The sequence below is a fragment of the Cavia porcellus genome, unplaced genomic scaffold (assembly GCF_034190915.1).
Source record: "Cavia porcellus strain 051 isolate PalLab524CR breed Dunkin Hartley unplaced genomic scaffold, mCavPor4.1 scaffold_16, whole genome shotgun sequence".
Classification (NCBI taxonomy): domain Eukaryota; kingdom Metazoa; phylum Chordata; class Mammalia; order Rodentia; family Caviidae; genus Cavia; species Cavia porcellus.
The window spans coordinates 39,232,594-39,259,033 of record NW_026947499.1 but is presented as its reverse complement, the minus strand read 5'-3'; the positions used below and the strand labels follow the sequence as shown (position 1 = coordinate 39,259,033).

The 26,440-nt window shown below is 45.7% G+C and overlaps 1 protein-coding gene across 1 annotated transcript; it reads right to left on the bottom strand.

Moving 5' to 3' along the window:
- Window positions 1-1,788: 1,788 nt before the first annotated feature.
- On the bottom strand, window positions 1,789-26,440 carry Pmm2 (phosphomannomutase 2). The gene is made up of 8 exons (XM_003477744.5): window positions 26,266-26,440; window positions 21,639-21,750; window positions 19,162-19,238; window positions 17,934-18,025; window positions 14,756-14,855; window positions 14,541-14,616; window positions 12,640-12,755; window positions 1,789-3,407 (listed from the first exon to the last, which is right to left on the bottom strand). The coding sequence occupies exons 1-8, from the start codon at window positions 26,329-26,331 to the stop codon at window positions 3,306-3,308; spliced, it is 741 nt and encodes a 246-aa protein (XP_003477792.1). The 5' UTR covers window positions 26,332-26,440; the 3' UTR covers window positions 1,789-3,305.

Sequence of the window (26,440 nt, the reverse complement as noted above, 5' to 3'; positions counted from 1 at the left end):
GAGCGGTGAGATGCGGCTCTGGCCGTGGTGAATGGGATAAAGGCTCTGTGGTGGTCACGATGCATGAATGTGAGGGTCCTACCATCAGCCTGTGGTGAGAAGGGAAGGATCTTCAGGTGCACACGGTGCCCAGACCCTGGGTGTTCATGCCTCAGTTGTCTTAACAGGCTCGAGGATCTTCAAATGCGGAAGGGGGGCTGGGAATGGGAGCAAGCCTGTCTGTCCCCTCAAGCCCACCAGTTACGAGGGAAAGTTAGAATGGTGATTCTCAGAGGGTCACAGTAGGACTGTCCGTCCCATCATATGCTCTCAGGAAAGGAATATCGGTCTGCTAGCAGGGAGGGGATCAAAGGCAGCCAGAACCAGATGGAGCCATGTGACAGTGCAGTGCACAGGGCCCTGGAGTGGGGAGGGGTGACAGCACTCCCTGCTCTGGGAGGGACTTTGTGCCTGGCAGGAAGTTTTGCCCCAGCCAGTGTTTCCCAAGGGAAAGGGACAGAGATTTTTGGTAATGTGGGATATCTTCTGTGTTAGAAATTAAACCAGAACACCAAAGCTGTGTGGGGAGGGGCCAGCTCTTAATATATAGGAACTGATGTACCAAGTGAGTGTGACAGGGAGGGAGGGCTGCGGGAACTAGGGGTGCAGGCGGGCAGACAGGTAGCCAGCCTGGGGTGAAGGGTGTTCTAGAACTTACTCTGGAGTGCAGTGAGGTGGGTTGCCTTTCATTGCGTTAAGAAGCACCTAGCCTTGGTGGGGCCAAGATGGAGTTTGGGAGTGGGAGGAGGAGGAGGAAACAACCCTCAGGGAAGTGAGGAAGTGAGTCAGGGCTGTGTGTGCCCGACTGCACTGGATTTCACCACTGTCTGCCCAGCTTGGTTTCCGTCACTCCTGCCAGCAGCTGGAGACGTCACAGTAGCAGGTCAGTCCCTGGACATCAGCTGAGTAGGGTCTGTGCCTTCTCCCACCCTCCAGTGTTCAGCCCAGGCTTTTCTCTTGAGGCTGCTAAAGCCCTGGGTGACCCTGAGTCTAGGTCAGTTTCAGTGGTGCCAGCCAAGGGTGACTTTCTCTGAACAGGCTCAGGCTGGCCTGGGTACAACCTCTGTGGTTCCTCCCCTTGCTCAACATGTACTGTATTTAAATTTGTGATGTCTTTATCCTGCCGAAGGAATGACTGTACCACCACACAGGGCTCCTGGAGGCTCTGTGAGTTTCTAATCTCGAACACATGCTGATGGGAGTGCTTTAGTGAGATCATGCCCTTCAGAGAACTGTTGCACCTTAGTGAGCAAACAGGCTGAAGGAGTGGGCCTGCTGCCTCACAGCAGGTGGCCTTAGATCTGGGCAGCCATTCTCGGCTTCTGTACAGATGTGACCCTCAGCTCCACAGGTGCCAGCATGCATTGTGCTCACATGGCTTGGCCAGCACCAGGAGGCCTTGCAGGAAGCCCCTGGGAGCATGGGACTGGGACATGAAGACTAGAGGGTCAGGAAGTAGGGCAGAGCCCGAAGTCCAGCCCAAGTGAAAAGGTGGAGGCCAAGAAAATTGTGATGGGCTGCCCCCACGTACAAGGAACTAGGGGGCTGTGAACCTGATCTTGGGGTGGGGGGGTCCTCCGCTGCAAAGACACAGTGGAGGAGGGTGTATCTGGGACGTGGAAAGCCACATACAACACCCGTCAGAAACACCGGAGAGAGCAGCTCTCAGCATTGGGTGGTTTCCTTCCAGAGTGAGAAGATAGAACTGCTGCTACTTTCATCGCCCACTTGACAGAGGGAAAGTCATCAGAAGGAGCAATCAAAGTTGCTTTAATGTACCGGACTTCATCTGTTACAGTACCATTTGCAAAACTCAACCAGCATACGAGATAAAGGCCACAGAGTGGCCAGCTCTAGGAAATCCCAAGACCCACAAGAGGGTGAGGGGGCAGGTGTGGGTTACTTCAGGCTTATGCCTCATTGATGCTGAACTCCTCATTGAGGTTGAACAGCTGAGTGGCAGGGGCTGGCAAGCTCATCTGTGGGGAGTACCTGGTGGTCCCTAAGCCCCAGCACCAACCTGTTGGAGGGGTTGTGAGTGCCATTGTTTTTAGTTACTGCAGTGTCCCATGAACCGTTCTCAGGAATCTCCCAGCCAGGTCCCTGAAAAGGACAGGGGGGAGGTAGAGGGCAGTGGGAGCTCTCACTCCTGAAATCCAGGTCTGGACTAGCACCTGGACAGTGCGGACAGCCCAGTGTGCAGGTGCTGCTCTTAAACCATTGCCTCAGTGCTCCTGGTGACTCCTACCCTCCCATCCAGCTTCCGTGGGAAAGGGTGATGGGTCTTGTGTCCTCCAGGATTGGTGGCTGGCTATAGGAAAGAAACCAGGCTGTTCACTGTGGTGACTGTAGAGCTGCCCTGACTTCCAGGGCAGCCAAGGTGCAACTCCATAGGGTCAGTTGTCACTTGGTCAGCCACCTGTCAGGCAGGCCAACCTGAGGTCTATGGCTCACAAACAGGGAAACACTACCCAGTCATTTGGCCTAATACCACCCATGCTCATGATCCCAGCCTCCATTCAGACTTGGGCTGGGGGTGGAATAGCGTTTAATACCGGGAGCAAGTGACTGAGGATGGCGGCTCTTCTTTGTCATCAGATTCCCTTTTGGTGCTGACAACACAGAGAGCTGGACATTAACCACTGTTAAATTTTCACAAGACTCACAGAGAGGCCCAGGCACATCTGTTCTGTATTGTTCTGGAATGACTGGGCAGTTTCAAAAAAGTCACGTGTAATCCCAGTGCAGATATCAGGCAGAACTCAGACTGGGGGCTACAGGACAAAGTCTTCTTGCTACTCCTGAAACATTTGTTTTGCTTTTTTGAGGCAGGCTCTCACTACATAGTTCAGGGTGGCCTTGAGCTCACTTTGTAGCTGAGGCTCATCTCCAACTTACAGTTTCTGCCTCGGCCTCAAGTGTGCTGGGATCATACACGTGCACCACACCTGCACTGATTTGTCTTTTTTCTTTTGAACCTAGAGCCTCTTGCATCATAGATGGGTACTCCTCCAGCCCAGGCATTCTTGACAAGGCTTTTCTTCCTTCTGGATGCTTTGGCAATGGAGGTAGAAGGCCAGGCCGCTGGTGGTGGTGGTGGTGGGGTGATTCCCTGTCTGAGAGGCTGGCGTCCAGACTGTGCGTGACTGGACAGTGCAGAGTCAGCTTGGGGGTAGAGGTGCCTGTAGTGTGCATGTATGTCAGGGGCTCTGGCTCTGCCCCAGTGACCTTTCAGGCTTGCTGGCCAGGACCCTTCCTCTTCTGTATTAAGCGAAGAGCTCTTCACAAATCCTGCGTGTGTCCTCGGGTGCTGTCACGGTGTAGCCCACAGTTCGAGGATCTGTGAAGATCTCATAGTCATTGCCACCCTACAGAGACACAAAGCACAAATGTAGAAGCTCCACTCTGCTCTGGGCTAGGCCTGCTGAGGCCCAGGAACTTGAGGTCTTCCAGGGCAGGGAGAATTTCTTCAGGTGCCTGTTTCCAGGGCGGGGCGGAGGGGGGCACCAATGAGTGCAGCTATTCTTGGGAAAGCACTTTAACCTCCTCTTGAACTGCAGTTAAACTGGGAACATGTAATTATGCTAATGAAAGAAATCATGCTCTCATGAAGATGTCTAAGAATTATTTTTCTATAAAAAAACAAGCACAGGGAGTGACAGAACTTTCAAAGCCAGTAATTTTTTTTAGCCACACCCAAACCTCTCAAGTCATGAGGAGCACCGGTGGGCCGAGCACTGGGACAAGGCTGCAGCCACAGGCACTGAGACGTGCTAGTGTGACAGAGTTCAATTTACCTGGGTTTGATTAAGTTTAAAAATGGCCCCACCTGGCTAGTGTCTGGGCTGCTGGGTGAGTTGGAATGGGTGGGGTGGGCTGGGCTGCACCCTGGTCCAACAGTGACTAGGGGTGCAGCTGTGGGCAGTGCACACCTCTGGAGGGAGATGATGGTTCACCCTTACACTTTTGGCACTGTGTTGATGTCAGTAAGTGCACCAGGCAGGGCCCTGGAAGTGATCAGAGCACCTGCTCCACAGCTTTCTAAGCATTTGCAGCCACTGTGTCACCTTGAGTGTTTCTAGGGGCTCAGGAAGGGATGATTTATCTCCTGGGAAACATAAGACCCTGAAGCCTCTAAAAGGCTACTTTTGCTTCTTGAGACAGGGTTCTGCTCTGTAATTCAGGCTGGCCTTGAACTCACAGCCATCCTTCTGCTTCAGCCTCCCAAATGGCAATTACAGGCCTGCACCACTACACCCAGATAAAAAGGCTGTCTGCAAAGGCCATGCCTAGGTGTCTGGTTAGACCTGAGTATGCTGGGGTTGGTAGGTGTCCAGGAACTAAGCTGAGTGCCCCTGACCCAGCTGCACAGGCTACAGGGTCTCAGAGCAGGCTGTTGCTGCTCCAATCCCAAGCCATGCAAGAAAGCCTCTGCTTTTCTTGTCATGGCATTTCCCAAACTTTCCTCGTGAAACTGAATATGTAATTCAACTCTAAAGCTAGAAAAAACTATTAATTTATGATGCAATTAAAGAGCATAGGACAAGTGAACTTTTTTCATAAAGCTCAAAACATGAGGCCAAAAGGGAGAAAGCTATAATTATTTGGAGAACCTCACATCCGTTTAAAGGATGAACTGGCACTGAAAATTACCAGTCATCCTGTTTATAAGAACAAACCACCCCTCAAGAGCCTCCCCTTAAGACTTCAGAGGGGTGCATTCAGGGACCGGGAGCACTGGGTGGGGCCAGAAATGTGGGGTGAGCTTCTGTATAGTCAGGGGCTTTGGGTTGTTGATATGGTCCTGAGTTTTGTGGCATGTCTCCCATATATGTGAAACCAGGTCTATGGGAATAAAATCACATTTCTCTTAGGAACAGCATGATGAGTAAAAATCAGAGAGGCTAATAAAGGCAAGGCAAAATATGGATGCTTCAGCACCAAGCATCTGTCCAGGACACACTCCCTCCATGTCCCACCCTGACTTTGGAGGAAGGAGTACCCAGGAATTAACCAACCTTTGGGGAGCAGCACTACCCACTAGGTGTGGATTCAGAAGCTGGAGCCAGACTGGTGCACACAACAGGCATCAGGGCTGCCTGGGGACCAGGAAGACTGGCCACAAACTTAACAGAGGTTTAAAGCTTTGTGGTCAAGGGAGAGGATGGGAAGAGAGGGGGGTCAGGAGCCTATTGAGGGCTTCTGAGCAGACCTGAAAGAAGGAGAGGATGGCCCCCAACGGTCAGCCAAAGCCAAGAGTGAACCCCAGCAGACACTGAAGAGGGAGGAAGCAGGTGGGTTTCAGACGACCACAGAGACCTCAGTAAAGGACTCGGGATTTTACAGGAAGTGATGCAACAAAACTGGACTGCATGACACAGATCTCTCTGGAGAACTGAAGGAGCTGAGGCCCCAACGGTAGGATCTGAGAGAGTAGTCACAAAGCTCCTGCAGCGAGTCATGGGGAGAGGGAGAGAGCCATTACCTGGGAAGAGAAGGTTGTACACTGGCTATGACAGTTGCCATGAGAAAATGTCACTATAGTAGAAGACAACAGGGACACCTCTCCTTGAATGCAGAACTGCTTCAGCATCAGTTAAATGTGTCTTATTTCCACACACTGACAGGTACAGAGCGGGCTATGCTGTTTCCTTCTATCTTCAATAGGCTCTAAGCAATGCATAGGTTAGCTGAGGTACTGCTAAGTAACTCTTAAGACCAGCTGACAATTTCCTGTCTCCTCACATTGTATTCTCTGTAAAATGGTTAAACACAGTGGAATGGTGGAGCCAGATAGCTCCAGTAATGTCAACTGGGTATGAGCCTCAAAATAAGAGGTTATGACTTCTCAGGGTATGAAAGTTTACGGATCAGAAACTGAAGCAGCAGCCTCCTAAATTCATTCATATGCTATCCCCACTGAGTTATGCAGATGGTCCTCCTGTGTGTCTTTCTCCCTGCATATTGCAGAAGTGCTTGCTTTTCGCCCGGCTAGCTCAGCCCACCTTGCTGATGTAATTCCCGCCATCCTCACTGTCACTCATCCTTAAACCACTCCCTTCTTACAAGATAATAAAAATTCTGGGAAAGGCCTTGCATCAAGACCTTTATCTACATAGCCTCATGTGCACTGGGTTTAGGACCCCTTGGCTGTCCATAATGTTGACTTTGTCTGGGCATCTTTACTTTCACTGTGGGTTGCACTGGAAGTGGGAGATTGGAATTGACTCACTGACATTCCAATGTTTCTATGGGATTACAGATATAATTTTCTGGATTGTGAGGTGGACAGGAAAAGGGATTACAATATACAGTATTTGGATTACAATAGTCATGTGGGCACAGATGTTGCCCAACAGACGCCTACCTTAACACAAGTCTCCACAAGTGACAGGGCACAGGAGGCAACAATGGAACGTGAGGGTGGGCTTCTACACCCATGAGACTCGCAGTCAATTTAAAAAGCTGGCTGGCTTAGTCAAAAGGAAAACAAGAGCCCCCACCATGCTGGGTGGGTAACATGGGGTCCCTCCTCAGTTGTCCTTGCTATGTGAGGGCCACCTGCTTCCCAAACACCGACAAGCTCAGGCCTTCCTACCTCCCCAGCTGAGGGACAGCATGCAGAACTCCTTCCAGGGCTATTCGGAGCCTTACAAACTTGCATAGGTTTGTGGTCAGCAGAAGTAGGGCCAAGCCCTGAGCTGGTGACAGGACTGCCCTCTAGAGTAAGGTGTCAGGGAACTGGAAATTTCAAATGCTGGATTGGCATATGCACCCAAGGTTCCTGGATTCCAGCAGTGAAAGTGCACTCACCTGCCAGCTCTAAGAACAAAACCCTATTCCCAGAGAAGATCAAGAGGAGGGAAGAAGAGCAGGGTGAATGAACAGACATACTCCTGTGGCAGGTCCACAGCAGGGGCCTCTGCTCTGTGAACTCAGCCTTTTAATATTTAAATACCTAAAGGCCCAAGATCTGAGCAAACAGGAGGCAGTATTCACTGTTCAAACCTGTTCCCCACCCTGCCCTGCTCTGTAGGGGCTGTCACTGAACTAAACAGTGTAGTGGTGAACCTGGTCATCCTCTGGTGCAGGCCCAAGGAAGGAAGGGAGTATTGGGGCTACCCACAGCCTGTGCCCTGATCCCACTGAAAAGCCAGTGTGTACTTGCTATGCGAGCATCTACCTTCAGCATAAACAGATCCCTGTAGGTTATAGTCCAGACTCTTACTGTTCATGCAGTATTTTGGCTCTATGATAAATTTATCCAGATTCTAGGTATTATAGGTGCAGAGGCCAACAGACAAGGGCTAGTCCCAGAAGTGCCTAGAACAGCTGCTTTCCCTGGTTATAGAAAGTCACTAGGGCCTTTGTGGGAAGAACAGAGGTCCAGGGTCATATCTTGAGTGTGATTGGCAATTCCAAAGCACAACCAGCATGAGTCCCAGTGGCTTCAAAGCTGGAGGAAAGCAAGCATGGTGGTGATGGAACATGCCTGGCTATCAGGCTGGGGTCCTTGAGGGGAACCGTGGATCTGAGGACAGCTGGAAGCACAGCCTCTCATGCCATTTCATCTCATCTCTGCAGGCTGTGAGACCAAGCTGTGTGCCAGCTGTGGTATGGTACTATATCCAGGAGTTGCCAAGGAGAGCCACACTCCACAGACCCAGAGTCTGTGCCTCCCTGAATAGAAGAGCTGCAGTGCAGATGGAGGCAATCAACACTCACTCTTCAGAACTGTCCTCAGGAGCAACAGGCCACGGGCTGTGCTGCTCAGGAGGAAGGCAGGCTGGTGGGGACTCCAGAGAATGTCTGCAGAGTGTGGCACACACCCACACGGGAGCCAGGGAAACATCTCTGAGCTGATGTGAGACCCTCTAATCTGGTTCCACCTCCAGCCAGTTCAGGAAGCAGACAGGATCAGCCATTAGTCCAGGGGGCCCCTCTGGGAGTGACAGGCTTTCCAAAGCAAGCTGATCTACACCTGCCACCAGAATTCTGCCCCAGACACAAATGCTTGGCAGTAAAGAAAGATCTGTCCAGAGAACTTATTTCGTGCACTTCTTGGCTCTCCAAGGCTGGAAGAGCTGCAGATGGCAGGCACAGGGACTCAGTCCAGGATGGCAAAGACCAGCTCCATACAAAGGACAGCTAAGAACAGGACAGTGCTCACTAATTATTATCCTGTGTGTGTATGAAGATGCTCCCTAGTAATGGAGCCCATTTCCAGGAACACTTGGCAGGCCCCCAGCCTTTCAGACAATCTCAGCCATGGCGAGCCTTTTAGCAACCTTCCTACAATGTGAAGTGAAGCAGAGCTGGCTGTGAGTAGGTCCCCACTAAGAAAGATATGCCTGAACTAGCCTAGACTACCCCCTTCTTCTCCTAGGACCTTGCTCCATCCTCATACAGCTCCTTTAAAAGGAGAGCTGAGCACACCAAGGCTCTCAGTGAGACACTGGCTGGATGTGGTCACAGTGGTGGCAAATGCAGTCACATCTGGTGTTGGTGGTTTACAGCCCACTGGCCCTTGCCTTATACTGACAGATACCCTGGAACCCGTATTAAAGCAGACAGCTGTTTCCAGGAGAACGAGGGGAGAGTGAAATGCCATGCCATTTAATGGCAGTTAACACCTTGGTGTTGTCTCCCTTCTGCCCCTCTCTCTCATGTGGTACTTGCTGTAGAAGTTTTTTAAACTTTAAGACTCCCTTTATGACATATTGTTCTGCACTTTGCTTTGTTCACCTACAAAACCCCAGAGACGCATCCCCATCAGCTCTTCCCACCTCTCTGGCATCCCACCACAGACAGACCGCCCTGTCCATGGCCAGTCCTGTTCCAGCCCAAGGTCCTCTGCACGCTGTCCCACACACCTGAGGGTACTGAGCTGATCCCCCACCTGGCAGTACTGAAAGGCACACCAGCTGCTCACGTTTAAGAAACATCAGAATGCTTTCATGCTGTAACTGCCTTAAAGCCAGGCACTCTTTATATGCAGCACTGCACAAGCAGAGGCTCCCTGGCCTGAGAAGTCAGAGTGGCTGAGGGATGCAGATTTAGCTTGTGGCCCCAGAAAGCCATGCAGGGCAGGCAGGGTATCTCTCTGCTCTCACCATCCCTCACCCTGCTGGCCTGATCCAGGGCCCTTCTGCTGAATTTAGAGCCAAGTCTTAAGAACTACATGTACAGTCAGGTGTGGTGGCACGTGTCTGTAATCCCAGCACTTGGGAGGCTGAGGCAGGAGGACTGTTGCAAGTTCAAGACCAGCCTGGGCTACAAAGTGAGCTCAAGGCCAGCCTCAACTGCATAGTGAGACCCTGTCTCCAAAAGACAAAAAAATAAAAAATAAACAATCACAGGTGGTTGTGGCCATGCAGGGCCTCTGGGACTAACACATACTTGGAAAGGTGAGGGCCACAGCTTTGCTTCCTTACTCTGCTTTCTGGGCTGTGTGCCAGCTTCACAGACTTCAGTGCTTGGTAGGGAAACGGCTTTTTTTTTTTTTTTCCGTACTGGGGATCGAACTCATGACCTTGTACTTGCCAAGCAGGTGCTCGTACCAAGGAGCTGAATCTCCAGCCCAGGGAAATGGCTTTTTACAACACAAGCTCAGGTGCTGTGTTTCTGGAAGTTAGCAAAAAACCCATATATTTCAACATGAACCATAACAAGCTTTAGAAACATCAATCATCTACTATGAAAGACGAAAGTTAGCTGTTGGGACTGTTCTAAACCAAAACTTCCAAGAACCGTATGTGATTTCAAGGTGTAGATGGCAGAATTGCTCATCCCATTTCTAGGAAACCTGATGAAAGGCTGATGCAAGGGTGTATACTGATGAATTAGTTATAACAGTAAAAACCTCTTATTACCTCTTGTAAACAAGTTATGCTAAAATGAAAGAATTTCACACAATCATTAAAGATCTTGTTTTCGAGTCAGGTACAGCACATACCTGTGACCCAAAATACTTGGGGGCCCAACAGTAAGAGGGTAACAAGTTGAAATCTAGCCTGGGTGCCTTAACCACTTAATGATTTGTTACATACTGACTATCCTGAGCATCACCAGGGCAGTGTCATTTCAACCAGTCGATTCTTATATTAAATAAATTTGATAAAACTGTCGCTTTTGAATTTCCTGTTATATTGCCTTATAAAACTTAATGAAAAATATGCAATTTATTTATTTATTTATTTAGTACCGGGGCTTGAACTCATGGCCTGGCACTTGCCAGGCAGGCACTTGTGCTGCTGAGCTATATCCCTGGCCCCTTACTTTTGTCTTTGTGAGACAGCATCCCCATACTTCAGGCTCTGAGTGCTGGCGTTACAGGTAGGTGCCACCACACTGGCCTATTTTAAATTTCTTTAGGAACCTCCATCGTTTTCCATCTTGGCTGTGCCATTTAACATTCTTATGAGTAAAAGGGTGTGCCAGTTTCTCCTCTCTCTTGCCAACACTTATCTTTTGGGCTTCTTTCTTTGGTAGCCACCCTAGCAAATACAAGGTGGCATCTCATTGTGGGTTGGACTTTTATTTCCCTGATGATTAGGGCCATTGACCCCTTTTTTGATATACCTGTGGGCCATGTGTATGTCTTCTTTGGAGAAATGACCATGCGCATGCAAGGGAGGCGCTTATGCCGTTGAGCTAAATCCCCAGCCCAGGAGTTCTTACATGTTTTGGATACTGGCCTTTTAAGAGGCATGTGGCTTTCATCTATTTTCTCCATTGCATGGCTGCCGTTTCACTCAACTGCTTCTGCTGCCATGCAGCACGTGTTCAGCTCAATGTAATTCTACTTGCTTATTTTGGTTTTGTTGTACGTGCTCTTGGGGGCAGATCTAAGAAATCACTATGAAGACCAATGTCTTTCCCCTGTTTTCTTTCAGGTTTACAGGTCCTATTTTTCTTTTTCTTTTTTTTGCACCAGAAATTGAACTCATGACCTTGCACTTGCCAAGCAGATGCTGTGCTGCTGAGCTATTTTCCCGGCCCCTTACAGCTCCTAGTCCTATTGGTTACTAGGTATACAGCCAAAAGCATGAACTCAGGATGTTTTACAGATACACCTACACTTCCGTGTTTATGGTAGCATTATTCCTAATGGCCAAGACAAGGACCAAGGATAAATACAGAAACTGTACATTTATAAAATGGAGCTTTATGCAGCCACAGCCACAGGGAAATCCTGTCATTTACACAACACGGATTAACCCAAAGGACATTATACAAAGTGGTATCAACCAGTTACAGAAGGAAAAATACTGCATGATTCCAACTCATAGGAGAAGAGAACGGGGGATGCAGAGGAGGGGGGAAGAGCTGTCCAGTGTGTACAGTTTCATTTAGATCAGTTGAATCATGTTCCACTGAATCAAGTTTATGGTGACTATGGTTAATATTATAGTAGCCACTTAAAATCTTGTTGAGAGGCTTAATCTCATATTAAGTGTTCTAGAAACATCATTACTAGCCACCCCAAACCAAAAGGCATGAAGCTGTCCAAACTCATCAAAACTGCACTTATATGTACAGCTTTCATATATCAATTATACCTCAATAAAGCAATGTAAAGCAAAAAGCTGACAGGTTTGTATCATTCTGAAAGCAAGAAGTGCACTGACAGTCCCGAGTCCCCTTCACTCTGGGGGCCTTGCTGGAAGGCAGAATGTCACAGGGTGGGCCTCAGAAAAGGAGCAAGTTTCTGGCGTGGACCAGTGACCAGAGGGATGAAGGATTCTGTACCTGTGGCATTTACACTGCGCCTGCTGGCTGTGGGTTGTCCCCAGTCTGACCTGGAGCCCTTGATGGTAAGGGAGCAGGTACCCCAGGGGTCACGCACAAGGGAAGCAGAGCATTTGAAGGGATTCAGTTCACAGAGATGCCAAGCCCAAGAATGGGCAGCAAGGAGCTGGTGCTGAGGCTCACGTTTCGGGCAGCAGAATCTGCCTATCCAGGGACAGTCCCACTCTGCTGCCACTGTGGCTCTGGGGAATCTGCTTCCAGGCATCTGTTCTGCTGGCCCTGGGTATTCCCACGGGCTATGCTCAGTCCAACTTAGACTGCATGTTGGACTTGGGATTTTTGACATTCCTTCACCCCAACAGCTCCCAGACTCTCTGTGTCTGATCTTCAGGACTCACTCTATCTCTTAACTATCCCCAATGCCTTCTCTGGAGAGTCCTTATCATCCCATCCCCTAGGACTTCCAGTGCTCAACTTACAGTGAAAGCCTTGGGGTAGGGGTGGGGTGGAGTGGATATCTAAACAAGACAGAGGGCTTTGAAATGGAGAGCATCAGACACCACCACCAGAGGCCAGCGCTCTGGCAGGCACTGAAGTGGGCCATGTTTAATTCAAAAGCCGAACTCAAAAGGATCAATTAACACGCAGCCCGATCCTGGCCTCCACTGGGCACCAGGTGTCTGAGCTTAGAGGGAGGGACGATTTCTCACACCCTTTTCCAGGGCAGAAGCCATCCCCCAGCCTGAGTAGGGCTGGTGGGTGTGTGCAGGGAAAGCAGCTCAAATGCTGCTTTTACCCCTTTCAAGCCTGAATCGAATAATGAAGCTGCAAAAATATCGTCTTACTTACTGGCATAGTTTTGTCTCCAAAGAAGTAAATGGTCTTGTAACCGTCATTTTCCACATGTCGCAGGCAGTATCTCTTGTCCCATCCATCAGGAAAGACATCAAAGCTGATCTGGCCTCCTGCCAGGCAGGGAAGAATATACACAAAAGCTAAGGGTGACAAACAGGCTCATGAGGGATGGAAGTATACTCGCTGAGAAAGCTTGCCTGGCATGTGTGAGATGCTGGGTTCTAGCCAAGGAATTGCACACACATGCAAAGATGTATCACTGAAGAAAATTTAGTTTATTCTTTGCCAGTAACTACACTGTCCAGGGTTAGATTTTTATACCCTCGTTTGCTACTTATGCTACTTTAGGGGCAGGTTCTAGAATTTTTTTTTTTTTTAAAGACAGGGTCTTGCTATGCAGTTCAGGCTGACCTCGAATTCACTTTGTGATCCAGGCTGGCCCCAAACCTGAAGCAATCCTCCTGCCTCAGCCTTCTAATTTGCTGGGATTACAAATGTGCACCACTGTGGCTGGCCTTGGAAATTAATTCTACATTATGTTGTTTCCCCAACATTATTTCACCTGGGTCTAAAATTGAAGAGGATGCCAATTCATAGTAAGAAATGCAGTTACATATCAGAGATCTGTAAAGCAAATGGGTTTAAGTGAAGCAGGCTTATAAATAAACCTGGTACCCACTTCATTTGGTCAGCTGTACTTGTCTTGTGCTTCAACACATTCTGTATGAAGTGACTGCAAGCAGGCTGTGTCCAGCTCATCTTGCAGGAAATACAGCTTTCATGGGCAACAAAAATTCTTTCAAAGGTTTGCAAGAAAGATGTTCATGTCACAGTTCAACAACACATAAAACTATCCTGTTCTTATATTCATTACACATAATTCCTTTGTAAGTTCACCTCCTATAGCCCATGCATTTATTAAAGCTAGTTCAACAAGAAGGCTTTAAGTAAAGATTCGCTGCAACAGACAGAAGAAATGAGTTTGTCTAAAGCAACTGACAGGCATATTTTACCATACGCCAGAACTGGGACATCCACGTTGCTAGAAGAACTCTGCTAGACATGTTACACACTGGCCATGCCTTTGTGATGTGGACAAGTTTCTTCATCTTTTCTGGAGCTTGGTTTGTTTCTCCGTAAAAGCAACCCAACTGACTCCTATGGCTCCTTGCTGTGTCATTATTATTTCTGGGACTCACTGTGTCCTTGAACTTGTGGTGATATCCCTGCCTCAGTTTCCTGGGCGCTGGGATTTCAGATGTGCCCTATTATTCTAACTCATCCTCAAGGTCCACATTCTGATTCTTCTGGAATTTACTACAGTGCTTCTCTTTTGCCCCAAGGTTTAAGGATAAATTCTCACTCTTCAAGCATCAAGAAGCTCTTCTTTTAACCAAGAAGACAAATGGCAGGCAGCAAGAATTCTGCTGAATAAGGGTGCGGAAACAGAGACTGAGTAAGGTGCCAGCTACTCAGGAGCCAGAAGCAGAAGGAATGCAAGGTTGACCCTACTTTGGGCAACTGAGAAAGATCCTATCTTGAGATTAAAAAAGAAAAAATTAAAAAGGGAAGGGCAGTGTAGTTCAGTGGCAGAGAACTTGCCTAGCATGCCAGAGGCCCTACGTTCAGTCCCCAGTACTGGGGGAAAAAAAACAAAAACAAAAACGAAAAAACAGACACAACAGTTGGGAAGCCATTTCCTGGCTGGTAGGCAAATCCTGCACAGTGCTGATTATGCAGAAGAAAGTAACTAGCTCCCCATACAGACTGCATCACTCACATTCGCTGCCTGTTTACCGAACACTGAGCAGAGTCCAACCTCAGCAGCGTAGGGGCTCTCGACCAGCTGCTGGGAGACAAGCAGAAAGTCTGGAACACAGCTGGATATAGCATACCTATGGAAAATGTGAGGCCTTTCCCTGCAAATTCCTTCTGCAGATCTGCTACGAATTTTTGTCTTATGTTTTCTTTCTGAGAAAAACAAAAAGACAGCAGTTGCCATTGTATTACAGTATAGAAGGAACATGTGAAATTCTGCTTGCAAAGCTGCATGTTGCATATTATTTTCACAAACCCAGCCATTTCCCAAGGACAGTTGAGAAGGACTCACTTTATCAAGTTCGTAGAACTCAATGCGTTCCTCTTGGCTGCAGCTTCGTCCAACAGGGGACACATTCAGCATCCCATTTCGGAACTCAATGAAAGTGCCCCTGGGGAGAAAAAGGTGACAGAGGGCCCCTGAAACACCTCACATGTCTGGGCAACATTATGGGCAGGTAAACAGGCTAAAAGTGTGAATAATTCTCAACAGTGTGTGTGTAGGGGCATGATCTACGCTTCTTAGCTGTGCTGTAAAGTAACCCTGAACACAGGATCACACAGCCTTGAAATGTGGCTACGTCCAGAGATACGGAGACATGATCCGTGACATACTGAGACGTGTAATGAATGTAATTATTGTCAATACATTTCACACTATTTGGTAAAATTATATTTTGGATATACGAGATTAAAGATAAATTACTAAAAAATTAATTTCACCCATTCCTTTCTGTGGCTACAGGAAATTTAAAAACACATTTGTGGTTCACATTATGCTTACACTGGGCAGTGCTGCTGCTGGAAGATTTTATAGTTATAAAGAGTTATGAAAATGACCACCAGCATTACAGATGCAATCTCTTGTTCCTTTAGGAGTTTGAAAACAGATTTCTTATATACTTATTTTACTAGTGAGCTCCTTACACAGACCACCTTTATTAAGCAAAGCTACACTGAAAGGTTGTGAGAATCACCCAAGAACCCTCAAAGCTGAGGAGCTCGATTTACCCAGTGGCAGGTTGTTCCCAAAGGTCTGGATGATCACAGAAAAGGAGATCAGCCTGATACTACCTTAGTCACTTTGAATAAGGTGTCAAAAAACATTTTCCTACCATGTTTCCCGTTTCAGTCTCAGAAGTTTCTAAAACTGACAAAACCTGTAAGTTATACATTCATTTTTAAAAATGAAATTCCACCATTTTGTGACAAACTATGCACTTTACAAACTCTCCACAGTGGTGCCTACAAACTACTGGAGTAGTTTCTCTGATCTCTGCCCACTGTTTTAATTATGCAATCCTGAACTCCAGCTACCTGCCGATATAAGTCACTGGTGGCCACATGTCAGGTATCACGTCAAAGACAGCCTCTTAACAGGCTGTCTGCCTCTTGGGCACTCATGTTCAGGAAAAGACCAGTGGTACTGCCTGGCGACCTCTGAAAGGTTTGGTGAAGATCAAACGGTACCAGTTTATGTATAGTTACTTTGGAAATTGGGAAGCAACTGAATATTCTTCAAGTAAGGTTTAAGTGGAGAACTCTGGCAGCTGGATCCCACCCTGCTGTGCTCACCGAGTAAAGTAACAGATAACATACAAACACAAGGACCTAATAGAGTTTTCCAAAGACCCAATGTCCATTTAATTCTGTCCTTTACAACATCTGCATGCCCACTAAGGCACTATGGGGACTGCTGACCATTCCCAGGGGTGACTCTAGGCTCCCAGTCCTACACTATCAGAAACAGAGTCCAGTTATTTCCCCCAATCCAAGGGCATACTACGTACTCCAAAACCATGGATGTCTATCTTCTGAAAAACAGGGATTAGGGTCATTTTCAAGACTCCTATTTGAGATTTTAGAGCTTTTGCCTGACGTCGGGGAGAGCACATGGTTAATATCTGTGCAAAACATGGATAAATTTGAATCTCAGTTAGTTCATCAAGTTTTTCTATCTTTTTTTTTTTTTTGTCTTTTTGTCTTTTTGAGATAAGGGTCTCGCTTTGCAGTTCAGGCTGGCCTTGAGCTCACTTTGTAGCCCAGGCTGATTTCCAACTTACAATAATCCTCCTGCCTCAGTCTCCTGAGTGGCTGAGATTATAGGTATGTGCCACCACATTTGGCTTCCAAGTATCTTATACTATTCTATAATTGCATCGATACACATCTGTCTCTTTCACCAGACTAAAAGTCTTTGAAGGCAGCATTATAACCTTTTTTTTTTGTTCCAGAGATCAAACTTAGGACCTTGTACTTGCCAGGCAGGCACTAATGCTGCTGAGCTACATCCCCATCATTAGTCTTTTTAAAAACAGAAACAACAAAATCCTCCATTAATGCTTTGCCCAGAGTAATGCTGGAGTAGACTGGAATCCATGTGTAATTTAACTTTTCACTATGTGGAATTTCGACCATATATAAACAAACAGAATAGGATCAAGAACCTTCTCACACCCATCACACAACTGCAAATACTACCCACACCCACCCCAGCACAGGGAAGCTCTGCAGGCCCACTGGAGCAGCTCCCTGGAAGGCGGCAGCTAAGCACTCTCACAGCCTGGAGCAGCCTGAGTGAAGCATATCCTAAATCCAACTACCAAGATGTTTGTCTCCTAGTTGCCCAAAGGTGTCACCTAGTAACTACTGACAACCGGGAAGAAAATAAATGTCAAGAAACCTCAACCTCTCATCACCAAGTAACAGCTGTTAGCCTATGAGTCTGTTCCCTGCTAATCTTTCTAAACGTAGGCCTGACAAGGTACCTAAGTCTTAGAAGCCGACTGAGAAGGTAACAGTATCCAAAGCAGAGGCAGATGCCCTGCTCAAATGTCTGCAGGGGTCAGAAAGTACGGTGTGGGCTTCGAAAGGCTGGAGTAAGTGCTGAGAGTCGGTTAGGGGCAGGGTGGGGACAGGGGCTGCCATGTCATAGCAAGACCAGTTAGCCAGGTCCTCACAAGTGCCAACAGAAGCCACAAAGGCAGATGTTCTGAAAAGAGAAATCAGACTCCTTTTTATTTTCTGAGATAAGGTCTCACTATATACCCTGGGTTGGCCTCACACAGCAATCCTCAGCCTCCCAAGTGTTGGGGTGATAGGTATGTGCCACCAAGCCCATGCACTCATTTTTAAATGACAGCAATTAATTTGGATTTTATTTAAGATTTCACATTGTGCGGGATCTGGATTGGAGTCTTCAATTAAAAAATTTCAAATGTGGAGTTTCTGTTGCTCTTTTATGCTGTTTCCTGGGCATCATTTCTGCTCACTGACAGCCTCTGAAGGTGTATACTTTTCACCTCATGTGGCTATGCCGTCTCTCACGTATTATTCCTACACTGTTGGCTTTATAGATCATTTCCAGTTATGCCTCCTTAAGTGCTGGGCTTTGCACATCCATGAGTATTAACCCACCAAATGACATGACTTATATTTTACCAGAGATCCTGTGCTAAGAGCAAACCTACCTTTTCTTCGGGAGTTTAATTTTTGCAATGTAGCTTAGACAGTAGTTGATTAAATCTTGAATTAGGGCCTCACCCAGGTGACCTTGAATACTCTAGATTAAACAAACAAACAAACAAACTATAGTTACTTATTTACCAAGAGGTATCTTCAAAACAACTGCATAACAAACCCAATTCCTGAGCCACTATTGCTACAAAGTCCTAGGCTGGTGTCCCACTGCTGTTTTATGTCCTCCCCTTCTGCTCAGGCTGAAAGCACAAGGCACACCAGGAAGGCTTTAGTCAGAAGTCTTTTTTGCTTCATGACTCAAGTTTTGTATTCATTATCTTTCAAAAACTTCCTGGAAGGTCCATAGAAAACACCTTTGTTCTGCCTTCGCTTCCTCTTACATGTGAACAGGACGATCCTACACTACTAAAAGCTACACAGGACCACCTCAAGATGTGTACAGTGCAGCAGCCAGCCTCGCTGCCTGCTACTGCAACAGCAATGTTAGATTTAGGTATCCTTCTATATAAAGATTGAGTTACTAAACTGCAGTATCTAACAGTCACATGGCTCAAGACTCAAATCTTTGGTGTGAGAAACTGAAAGTGTAAATAAGGACCAAAATGTGTGACAGGTATGGTGAAATATGAAGAAAATGTTCAGATGGGGAGAGGAACAAGGAAAGGGGGAGAGGGGAAGGAAAGAAAGGAAAAGAAAAAAAAAGAGAGAAAAGAAGGGAAAAGATGGAAATAAAGCTTTTGTAAACGGGGAAAGGAGGAGGGGATGAAGGGAGGGTAAGGGAATGCAAAAAAAAAAAAAGAAACAAACTGAATCCTGTACAGGTACAAATCTTCTACAGTGAGTGTGGTCATTATGTCTACCTAAAATATACCAAGAAAATCTGATTGGGAGGAAAAAGCCTCAAGTCTTACTAAAGAATACAGAATAAAGATTTATTCTGACTTGTTTCTCAGCTTTGCAATGTGCCCACCCAGCAGTACTCAATGTCAAACACATTTTTAAATGTTCTACTTTATTTTATTTGGGTTTTTGACACAAGGTCTTGATATGTAGTTCAGGCTGGCCTTGAAGTAACTATGTAGCCCATGGTGGCCTCAAACTCACAGTGATCCTCCTGCCCCAGCCTCCTGTGTGCTGGGATTATGGGTATGAGCCACCATGCCCAGCTTTAAGTATTTTAATAGTAGTAAACAATAGTTCCCATACGTAACAACGTACCTGTTTACATAAGAGTTTCCCATCCTTAAATGCTACCAAGCCATTTTCTGGAAACACATAGTTATATTTCTGCACCACTAAAACCAAAACAAAAGAAAATTTAGAATGTAATAAATCAAAATATGCTTTTTTTTCTTGGTTAGCACTCACTTTCAAAAAAATTGCTAAACTTTTTAGTAAACAGCATGAAAGATAATCTCATCTTAACAGAGTGGAAGGAGGGGGTAAAATACCTTAGAAAAAATAGCTCTCTGGTTGTCAATTTAAAGGCTAACAAGCAGGCAAGAGACTGAAAACTTGGGGATGGGCCGCCCCGTGCCCCTGCCTTCAGCTGGTTAGCCTGAGGCTGCTGGAGGGAGATGCTGGCCCATTAGGGCTTCCAAACCTTGTCATGAGCAAGGAGCACCAGGGCGATGAGTGCAAGTTTGATTTTTTTTTCTATATTAGGAATCCAACTCAGGACTTTGCACTGGCTAAGCAGGCACTTGTACCACTGAGCTATATTCCTAGCCCTTGAAATGTTCATTTTCATGCTCTACTCCCAAGTTGTCTAAATTAGAATTGCCAGAGGAAATGCTAAGTATGTGTTTTTAAAAAGCTTTTTAGGTGATTCTTATAATCAGTCAGATTTGGAGGCCATCACATAAGCTTAATTCTCAAACTTTAGGCACTTGTCAAAATTCAGATTCCTGGGGCCAGTGCCCCTTGACCACTCCACCGTGTACTCGGTGGGGCCCTCAGACTCAACTCTCTCTAGCTCGTGAGCGGGAACACACACAGTCCTTCGCCAACATGACACCTCTCTGAGTGTGTATCAAATACACTACCCCAGAGGCAGGAAGGGCATCAAGATCAAGTGACATATTTCTGGCACTTAGTGTGTCCACTATGTCATTTATAACATTTCTGAACAGAGCACCTACAAGGAGAACTAAGTGTAAATGGAACAGAGTGTTCTAAAGGGATGGTATACATTGCTCTTGAGGTAATGATGACCCACTATAGAGCACTATAGAACTGCACTATGAGATATGCCATATATACAGAGTATGGCGGCACTCAGGAGGATGGGGCAGAGGGCTATTGTGACTTCCAGGCCTGTCTGGGCTACAAAGCAAGTACAAATCCAGCCTGCACGACATAGTGAAATTCTGTCCCCAAAAATAAAACAAACAAACAAGACACATAAGAGTTCCTGTCAGGTGTGGTGGTACTCACCTTATCTCAGCACTACAGGAGGTTGAGGCAGGAGGATCACAAGTTCAAGTCCCACTTAAACAACTTAATGACTTAGTGAGACGATCTTAAAATAAAAAGTGAGCTGAGGATGGAGCTCAATGTGAAGACCCTCGGTTCAATCCCTACTATATATGTAAGACAAGAAAAACCAGAGAATTCCTAACAGGGGATGTCGGACAAGAGCTGGAGACATTTTTAGTTACCAAAACTGTGTGCGTGTGTGTGTGTGTGTGTGTGTACACACTCTGTGGGAATCTAATGAGTAAAGGTCAGGGGTTTTGTTAAATATCCTACAATGCACAGGGCCCCTGTACCAGAACTATCTGGTCCCAAATATCAAGAATGACAAGGTTGAGAAACCTTGTTTTAGCAGAGTTGGTTTCAAGATGTGAGGACTCTGGGGTCAATGGGGGTAAAAAAAAGAATTCATTAATCCATTCCTCCACCATTTCTAACAGGTCCTGTACCACAAAGGCCCTGAGATCATAGAGATGAGAAACCACAGAGTCCTAGTCTTTAAGGCAAACATAGAACCAGTTCTGAAAAATTAGAGCATTACTTTAGGAGGGCTGTGCACCACAATCTTTTTGGAGTACTTGCTAAAATATAATTCCCAGGTCCTGTAGACTTACTGACCCATACTCTTCAGGAAAGAAGCCAGTAAGACTCCAGTTTCTCTGGTCCCCTGCTAGAGACTGTGGCTGGGGAGGGATGGAGCCTGGAGCCTGGTGGGGAACACCGGGTTAGGACAGCAGCAGTGGGCAGGCACTTAGATCTGGAGGGTAATCTGCACTGTGGTAAGGAGGAAGGTCAGGAGGTGGGAGCAGGAGAGTAGGATGAGCAGCTAATTGAGGCAAAAAATTCTGTGTACAAGGGCCGAGGATTTAGCTCAGTGGCATAAGCGCCTGCCTGGTGAGCATGAGGTTGTGAGTTCAATCCCTGGTACCAAAAAAACCCCCCCAAAACAACAACAGCCCAAAAAACAAAACAAAAATTCTATGTACAAAGAAGTAGACACTGTTATCTAGGTGAATTGATTCATGAATCAGTGTAAAGTGTTCCACCAACAATCTGAAAGCTTTATTTTCAGGAATAAATGCAAAGCAAATGTAGAGGCAGAGAAAATGTTACCACCAAGAGAAGAAGGTTTGGGATGCTGAGGACCCTCCGTTACAGGTCCCAGTACCCCCAGCAGAAGTTAATCTTTGACCAAAATGTAACTAGCAATGTAGAGTTACCATCATTTCCCAGTTGTTCCTGTACTTTCTCCAAGTCTGAGCCGCCTACCACTCCAATTTTGATCTTCTGCTTCAATTTTTGTAGAAAGTCATCCATTTCTTTGGTAATTTTCTACATTTCAAGGAAAACAGATGAGTCATGAATCACAAAATAATCACCACCTGAAACTGCAATATACAGCTCTTGTATTCATTTACTTGTACGTTTGCTGTAGTGTTTATTTTTATACATGTTAGTTCTGTTATCAGGTCTATAGATAATTTTTCAAGTATTTTAGTTGTAATTTTCTTTTTTTTTTTGTCTTTTTCATTTTTATCGGTACCAGGGATCGAACTCACGACCGCCTGCTTGCAAGGCAGGTGTTTATGCCACTGAGCTAAATCCCCAGCCCCCTGTAATTTTCAGTACTGAACTTTTTTACTAGAAGGAACTTATTGAATTTTACTTATTTTTGCCAAATTTATTTTTTTTAACTTTTTTTTTTTTTTCTTTTTGAGACAGGGTCTGGCTATGCAGTTCAGGCTGGCCTTGAGCTCCCTTTGTAGCCCAGGCTGGTCTCAAACTCCCAACGATCCTCTGCCTCAGCCTCCTGAGTGCTGGGATAACAGGCGTGAGCCACCACGTCCAGCCATTTTTGCCAAATTTAAACATATAAACAATTTAATAACAGTTACAGTGTACTGTTCTGCTATTCTCTCATAAATCTATACACACATCAATATGAACAGATACAATTAGGTACATGAACATCAATAAAATTATTCTATTTTATGCTCTATGTGGTGACTTGCTTTTTTTTTAAATTACCATATTGTAGTGATATTTCCATCCCACAGACAGATTCAGTTTATTCCTTTCAAATGTTACTTATTCCATTTATGGCTTTGTTTACTTAAAAACAAACAAACAAAAGAAATTAAAGAGTAAATTCAGAATTGATTTATTATAATCATATAAAACAAAGTATGGCTAGGAATGCAGCTCAGTGTACAGTGTGTGTTCTTTCTTTCTTTTTTTTTTTTTTTTGTCTTTTTGAAACAGGGTCTCTATGCAGTTCAGGCTGGCCTTGAGCTCACTTTGTAGTCAAGGCTGGTCTCGAACTCCCAACGATCCTCCTGCCTTAGCCTCCTGAGTGCTGGGATTATAGGCGTGAGCCACCACGTCCAGCTACAGTGTGTGTTCTTAACATGTGAGGCCTGAGGTTCTTCCACACTGCCACCCTGATCACCATATCAACAAGAACTCTAAACTTGAAAACCAAAGGAAGAGAATAACATCATTAGGTTTTTTTTTTTTTTAGTCTCTCCTAAAAGAAAAGTTCCTGTCTATAAACTGTGCCCCTGTGTATTAATTCGAAATGAATTATACACCAGGACAGAAAGATACCCATACAGTAAAACAAATCTCGATGAATTTTTAATAACTTATTATTCATAGTGTCTGTATGTGTGTGTGTGTATCAGGGACTGAACTCAGGGTTTTTTCCAGGATAAACAAGAGCTCTACCACTGAACTACAGCCCAACTCCCCCACCCTTTTGTTGTGATAGGGTCTTGCTATACAGTGCATGCTGGCCTTGAACTTGCTGATGTAGCCCAGGCTGATCTCAAACTTACAGTGACTCAGCTTCCTGAGTGCTGGGATTACAGGTGTGTACCATCATGCCTGGCATAGCCCAGCCCACTTTTAGCAACCTTAGTTGGATAGTTATCGTTTCAAAACCCACCAAAACCCATTGAACTTCACCTCAGTATACAAACAATTTTTTTAGAGTAATATGCGTATGATTAATACAAGTGTACAGAGGGACTTATAATAGATTTCAATCTTTTCCATCTCTTGAAGAATACTGACCTATTAGACAAAATGCAGAACTGCCCTAGTGCTTCTATGAGTCAGTGGGAACTGTGAAAACTTGTACTCAAGTCCCCACACTGTCTGCTCAGAATGGGAGGAATTATGGAAGAAATCTCCAAAATACTAACCATAAACAGCAGCAACACTTCCATCTTTGAACAGAAGCTCAAGGGTACAATTTATTTTATCTAATTTTTATCCACACTGATGAATTAATGATATTGTGGTCAGCCATCACGATGTTTTGCAATGAGAATGATTTGTTAAAAACCATTTGCTTCCAAGTAGCAGCAAATACTTCTTGAAGGAAACAGGACTCATATGTTGTAACCACAGCAAAGTATTTTTTTCTTCTTTTCTTTCTTGATTTTTTTGAGACAGGGTCTCACATCATAGTTCAGGTTGGCCTCAAAATCATGGCAATCCTCCTCCCTCAGCCTCTCAAGTGCTGAGATCACAGGCATGCATCTCATGTCTAGTTCCTCTGTACTGTTTTCAATGATTTGTGTTTGAAATTTTCATGATGCAAAACTAGAAAAGGATTCATGTAGGTTTATACCGCTTTCTATTTGGAAACTTGTTCTAAGTCTCAAGTGACTTTAGATGAAGTGGTATTTTTAGGAAAGCATGTAGCACAAGCTTCTACTGAAATGGTAAAATCTGCAAATCTCTAAAGTCTATGGTGATTAGATTTAACCTGCCTGGCTTATACCCTGTTTCAGCAACTGCCATAAAAGATGAATTAATTCTCTTTTAGATTGTACACATCAAAGAGGGAAAGATTATGATCAATAGATCTGCTGCTAAAATACTTTTACCTATTGTACCCGGCCTACATGAAAATTCCTTTTTATAATTTTCTTTACTTATTTTTTGAGACAGGGTCTTGCTATGTAGTTCAGGCTGCACTTGAACTCACTATGAAACCCATGTTGTCGTTGAACTCATGGTGACCCTCCTGCCTCAGCCTCCTGAGCGCTTGGATTACTTGTGTGTGTCACCACACTCAGCTAGATTTTATTTTTTTGAGTGTTAAAACTATAGCAAGGAATATCATGCTTCAGTAAATACATTCTAGTCATATGGCTTGTTATTTTGCATTTTATGAATGTACACTGGGATTCTTTCTGGGAAGACACACTCTTCTGAACAGTGTACCTCACACTCAGAACAGCTTCCGTCTCAGCGCGGTAAACTTGATAAATAACACTCTCTGAAACCCAGGGACTTGTATGAAACTGAGAAGGCAGAACTTCAGTGGGTCTCAGTTTCCATATGTTTAAAATGGTCAACTATCCTTCATGGGATGAAAGATGAAAGAAGACTGAAGTGCATCCAACATTGTGTAAAAGAGATTAGAAATGTAAACCTTAGACCATTACAACCTGGGGCCACAAATTGAGCAGCTGTTCGCTTGTAAATCAAGTTTTATTGGAACACAGTCACTGTGTTTACATATCATCTCTGCCTGTGTTTGCACTGAAGTTGGTGACTGCAGACCATATGGTTTGCAAAACATGAAACTATTTACTACGTGGCCCATTACAAAAGTAAAACTGTGGATCCCAGCCCTAGACCCCTATGAACTCTTAACAACCCAAATGTGTGTTGATCTGAGTCACGAACTTGCAGTTGAATGTGATCAAATCTGTGTCTCTGAAACGTAAAACCATACATCTAAGGTCACACACATTAGACATGGATTTTCAGAGCACACCTCATCAAACACTAAAGAGGATGGGGTAGAAGTGGAGGTCTGCAAGGCCATTTGGGACCAATCGCAGGTTTACATGGGATTTAGTGACCAGTTTGTGCAACAGGGCAGACAAAGCCTCAACCTAAGGCTGATCTTAATTTAAATTTAACAGTGATTCTAGCAGCAGAATCTGGGAATGGGAAGCAAGTTTCCCAGGGTCCAAGAATGCTCTCAGCAAGCAGTCTGTAATGATCTAGGCCTCCTGCCATAACTGCAATCCACCGCAGGGGCTGGTGGAGATGGCTAATGTCTGAGGTCTAATCCCTGTAAGACGCTTTCATGAACTCACATGATTTCATTATTTCTCAAAAACACCACATGGTGCTGGGTGTGGTTACCATGCCTGTAATCCCAGCACTTGGGAGGCTGAGGCAAGAGGATCGCCTTGAGTTTGAAGCCAGCCTGAGCTACACAGTGAATTTAAGGCCAGCCTAAACTGCATAGGGAAGCCCGGTCTGAAAACAACCAACCAACCAAAAACATCATATGGAATAGATAACGACCCCATTGCAAGCTATAGCTGAGGAGGCTCAGAGGTTAACTGACTTGCTCAAGGTCACAGCGCTGTCAAGAGGTGAAGGTCAGACACCTCCAGCTGGTCTGTTTCACCTACAAACCTATGTTTTTAACATCATGCTACGTGGCAGAGCTCACAGGACAGAACTAAAGAGGTCACGTAGCCGGTGAAAAGGCTTGAGGTGACGTTCTAATCCAGGTTCATCTGTCACCTGGGCTTGAGGTTAAGTCTAGACCTGCATTTTCCAAACCCCTGCATTTTAAGACTTTCTTCGTCGCAAATCTCTTTGGCTTTTGTATCTTTTGAGTATCCCGAGGTCACAAAGAGCTAGTTAGACCTTCCTTCTCAATCCCCTAAAATGAGGATTGAGCCCACGGCAGGGGGAGATAGATGGTCTTTAGTCGTCCCTTGGAGACAACTACGGATCGTCGGGAGCCCGTTACGCGAGGAGCAGGGTTCCGCACTAGCAGTCAGAGGTCTGATGAGCGCTGCTTACCTGCCGCGGGGCCGTCAGGGTCCCATCCACATCAAAGAGGCACAGCACTGGGCGGGTCGTAGCCATCTGTCCGGTTTCTGTGCAAGCTACTCGACTCAGTAGCAGCACAAACTCCGCCCGGAACTTCCGGGTCTGGCCGCCATGCCGCCGCGCATGTCGGGAAGCTGAGAAGCCC

What these genes read in the sequence shown, in the direction of transcription:
- Pmm2 (XM_003477744.5), bottom strand. Translation starts at nt 26,331, where the DNA reads ATGGCTACGACCCGCCCAGTGCTGTGCCTCTTTGATGTGGATGGGACC. An exon ending in ATTAAACTCCCGAAGAAAAG is followed by an intron (nt 14,856 to 17,933) that starts GTAGGTTTGCTC and finishes TTTTCTCCCCAG; the next exon opens with GGGCACTTTCATTGAGTTCC. An exon ending in AGGCCTCACATTTTCCATAG is followed by an intron (nt 12,756 to 14,540) that starts GTATGCTATATC and finishes CCTGCCTGGCAG; the next exon opens with GAGGCCAGATCAGCTTTGAT.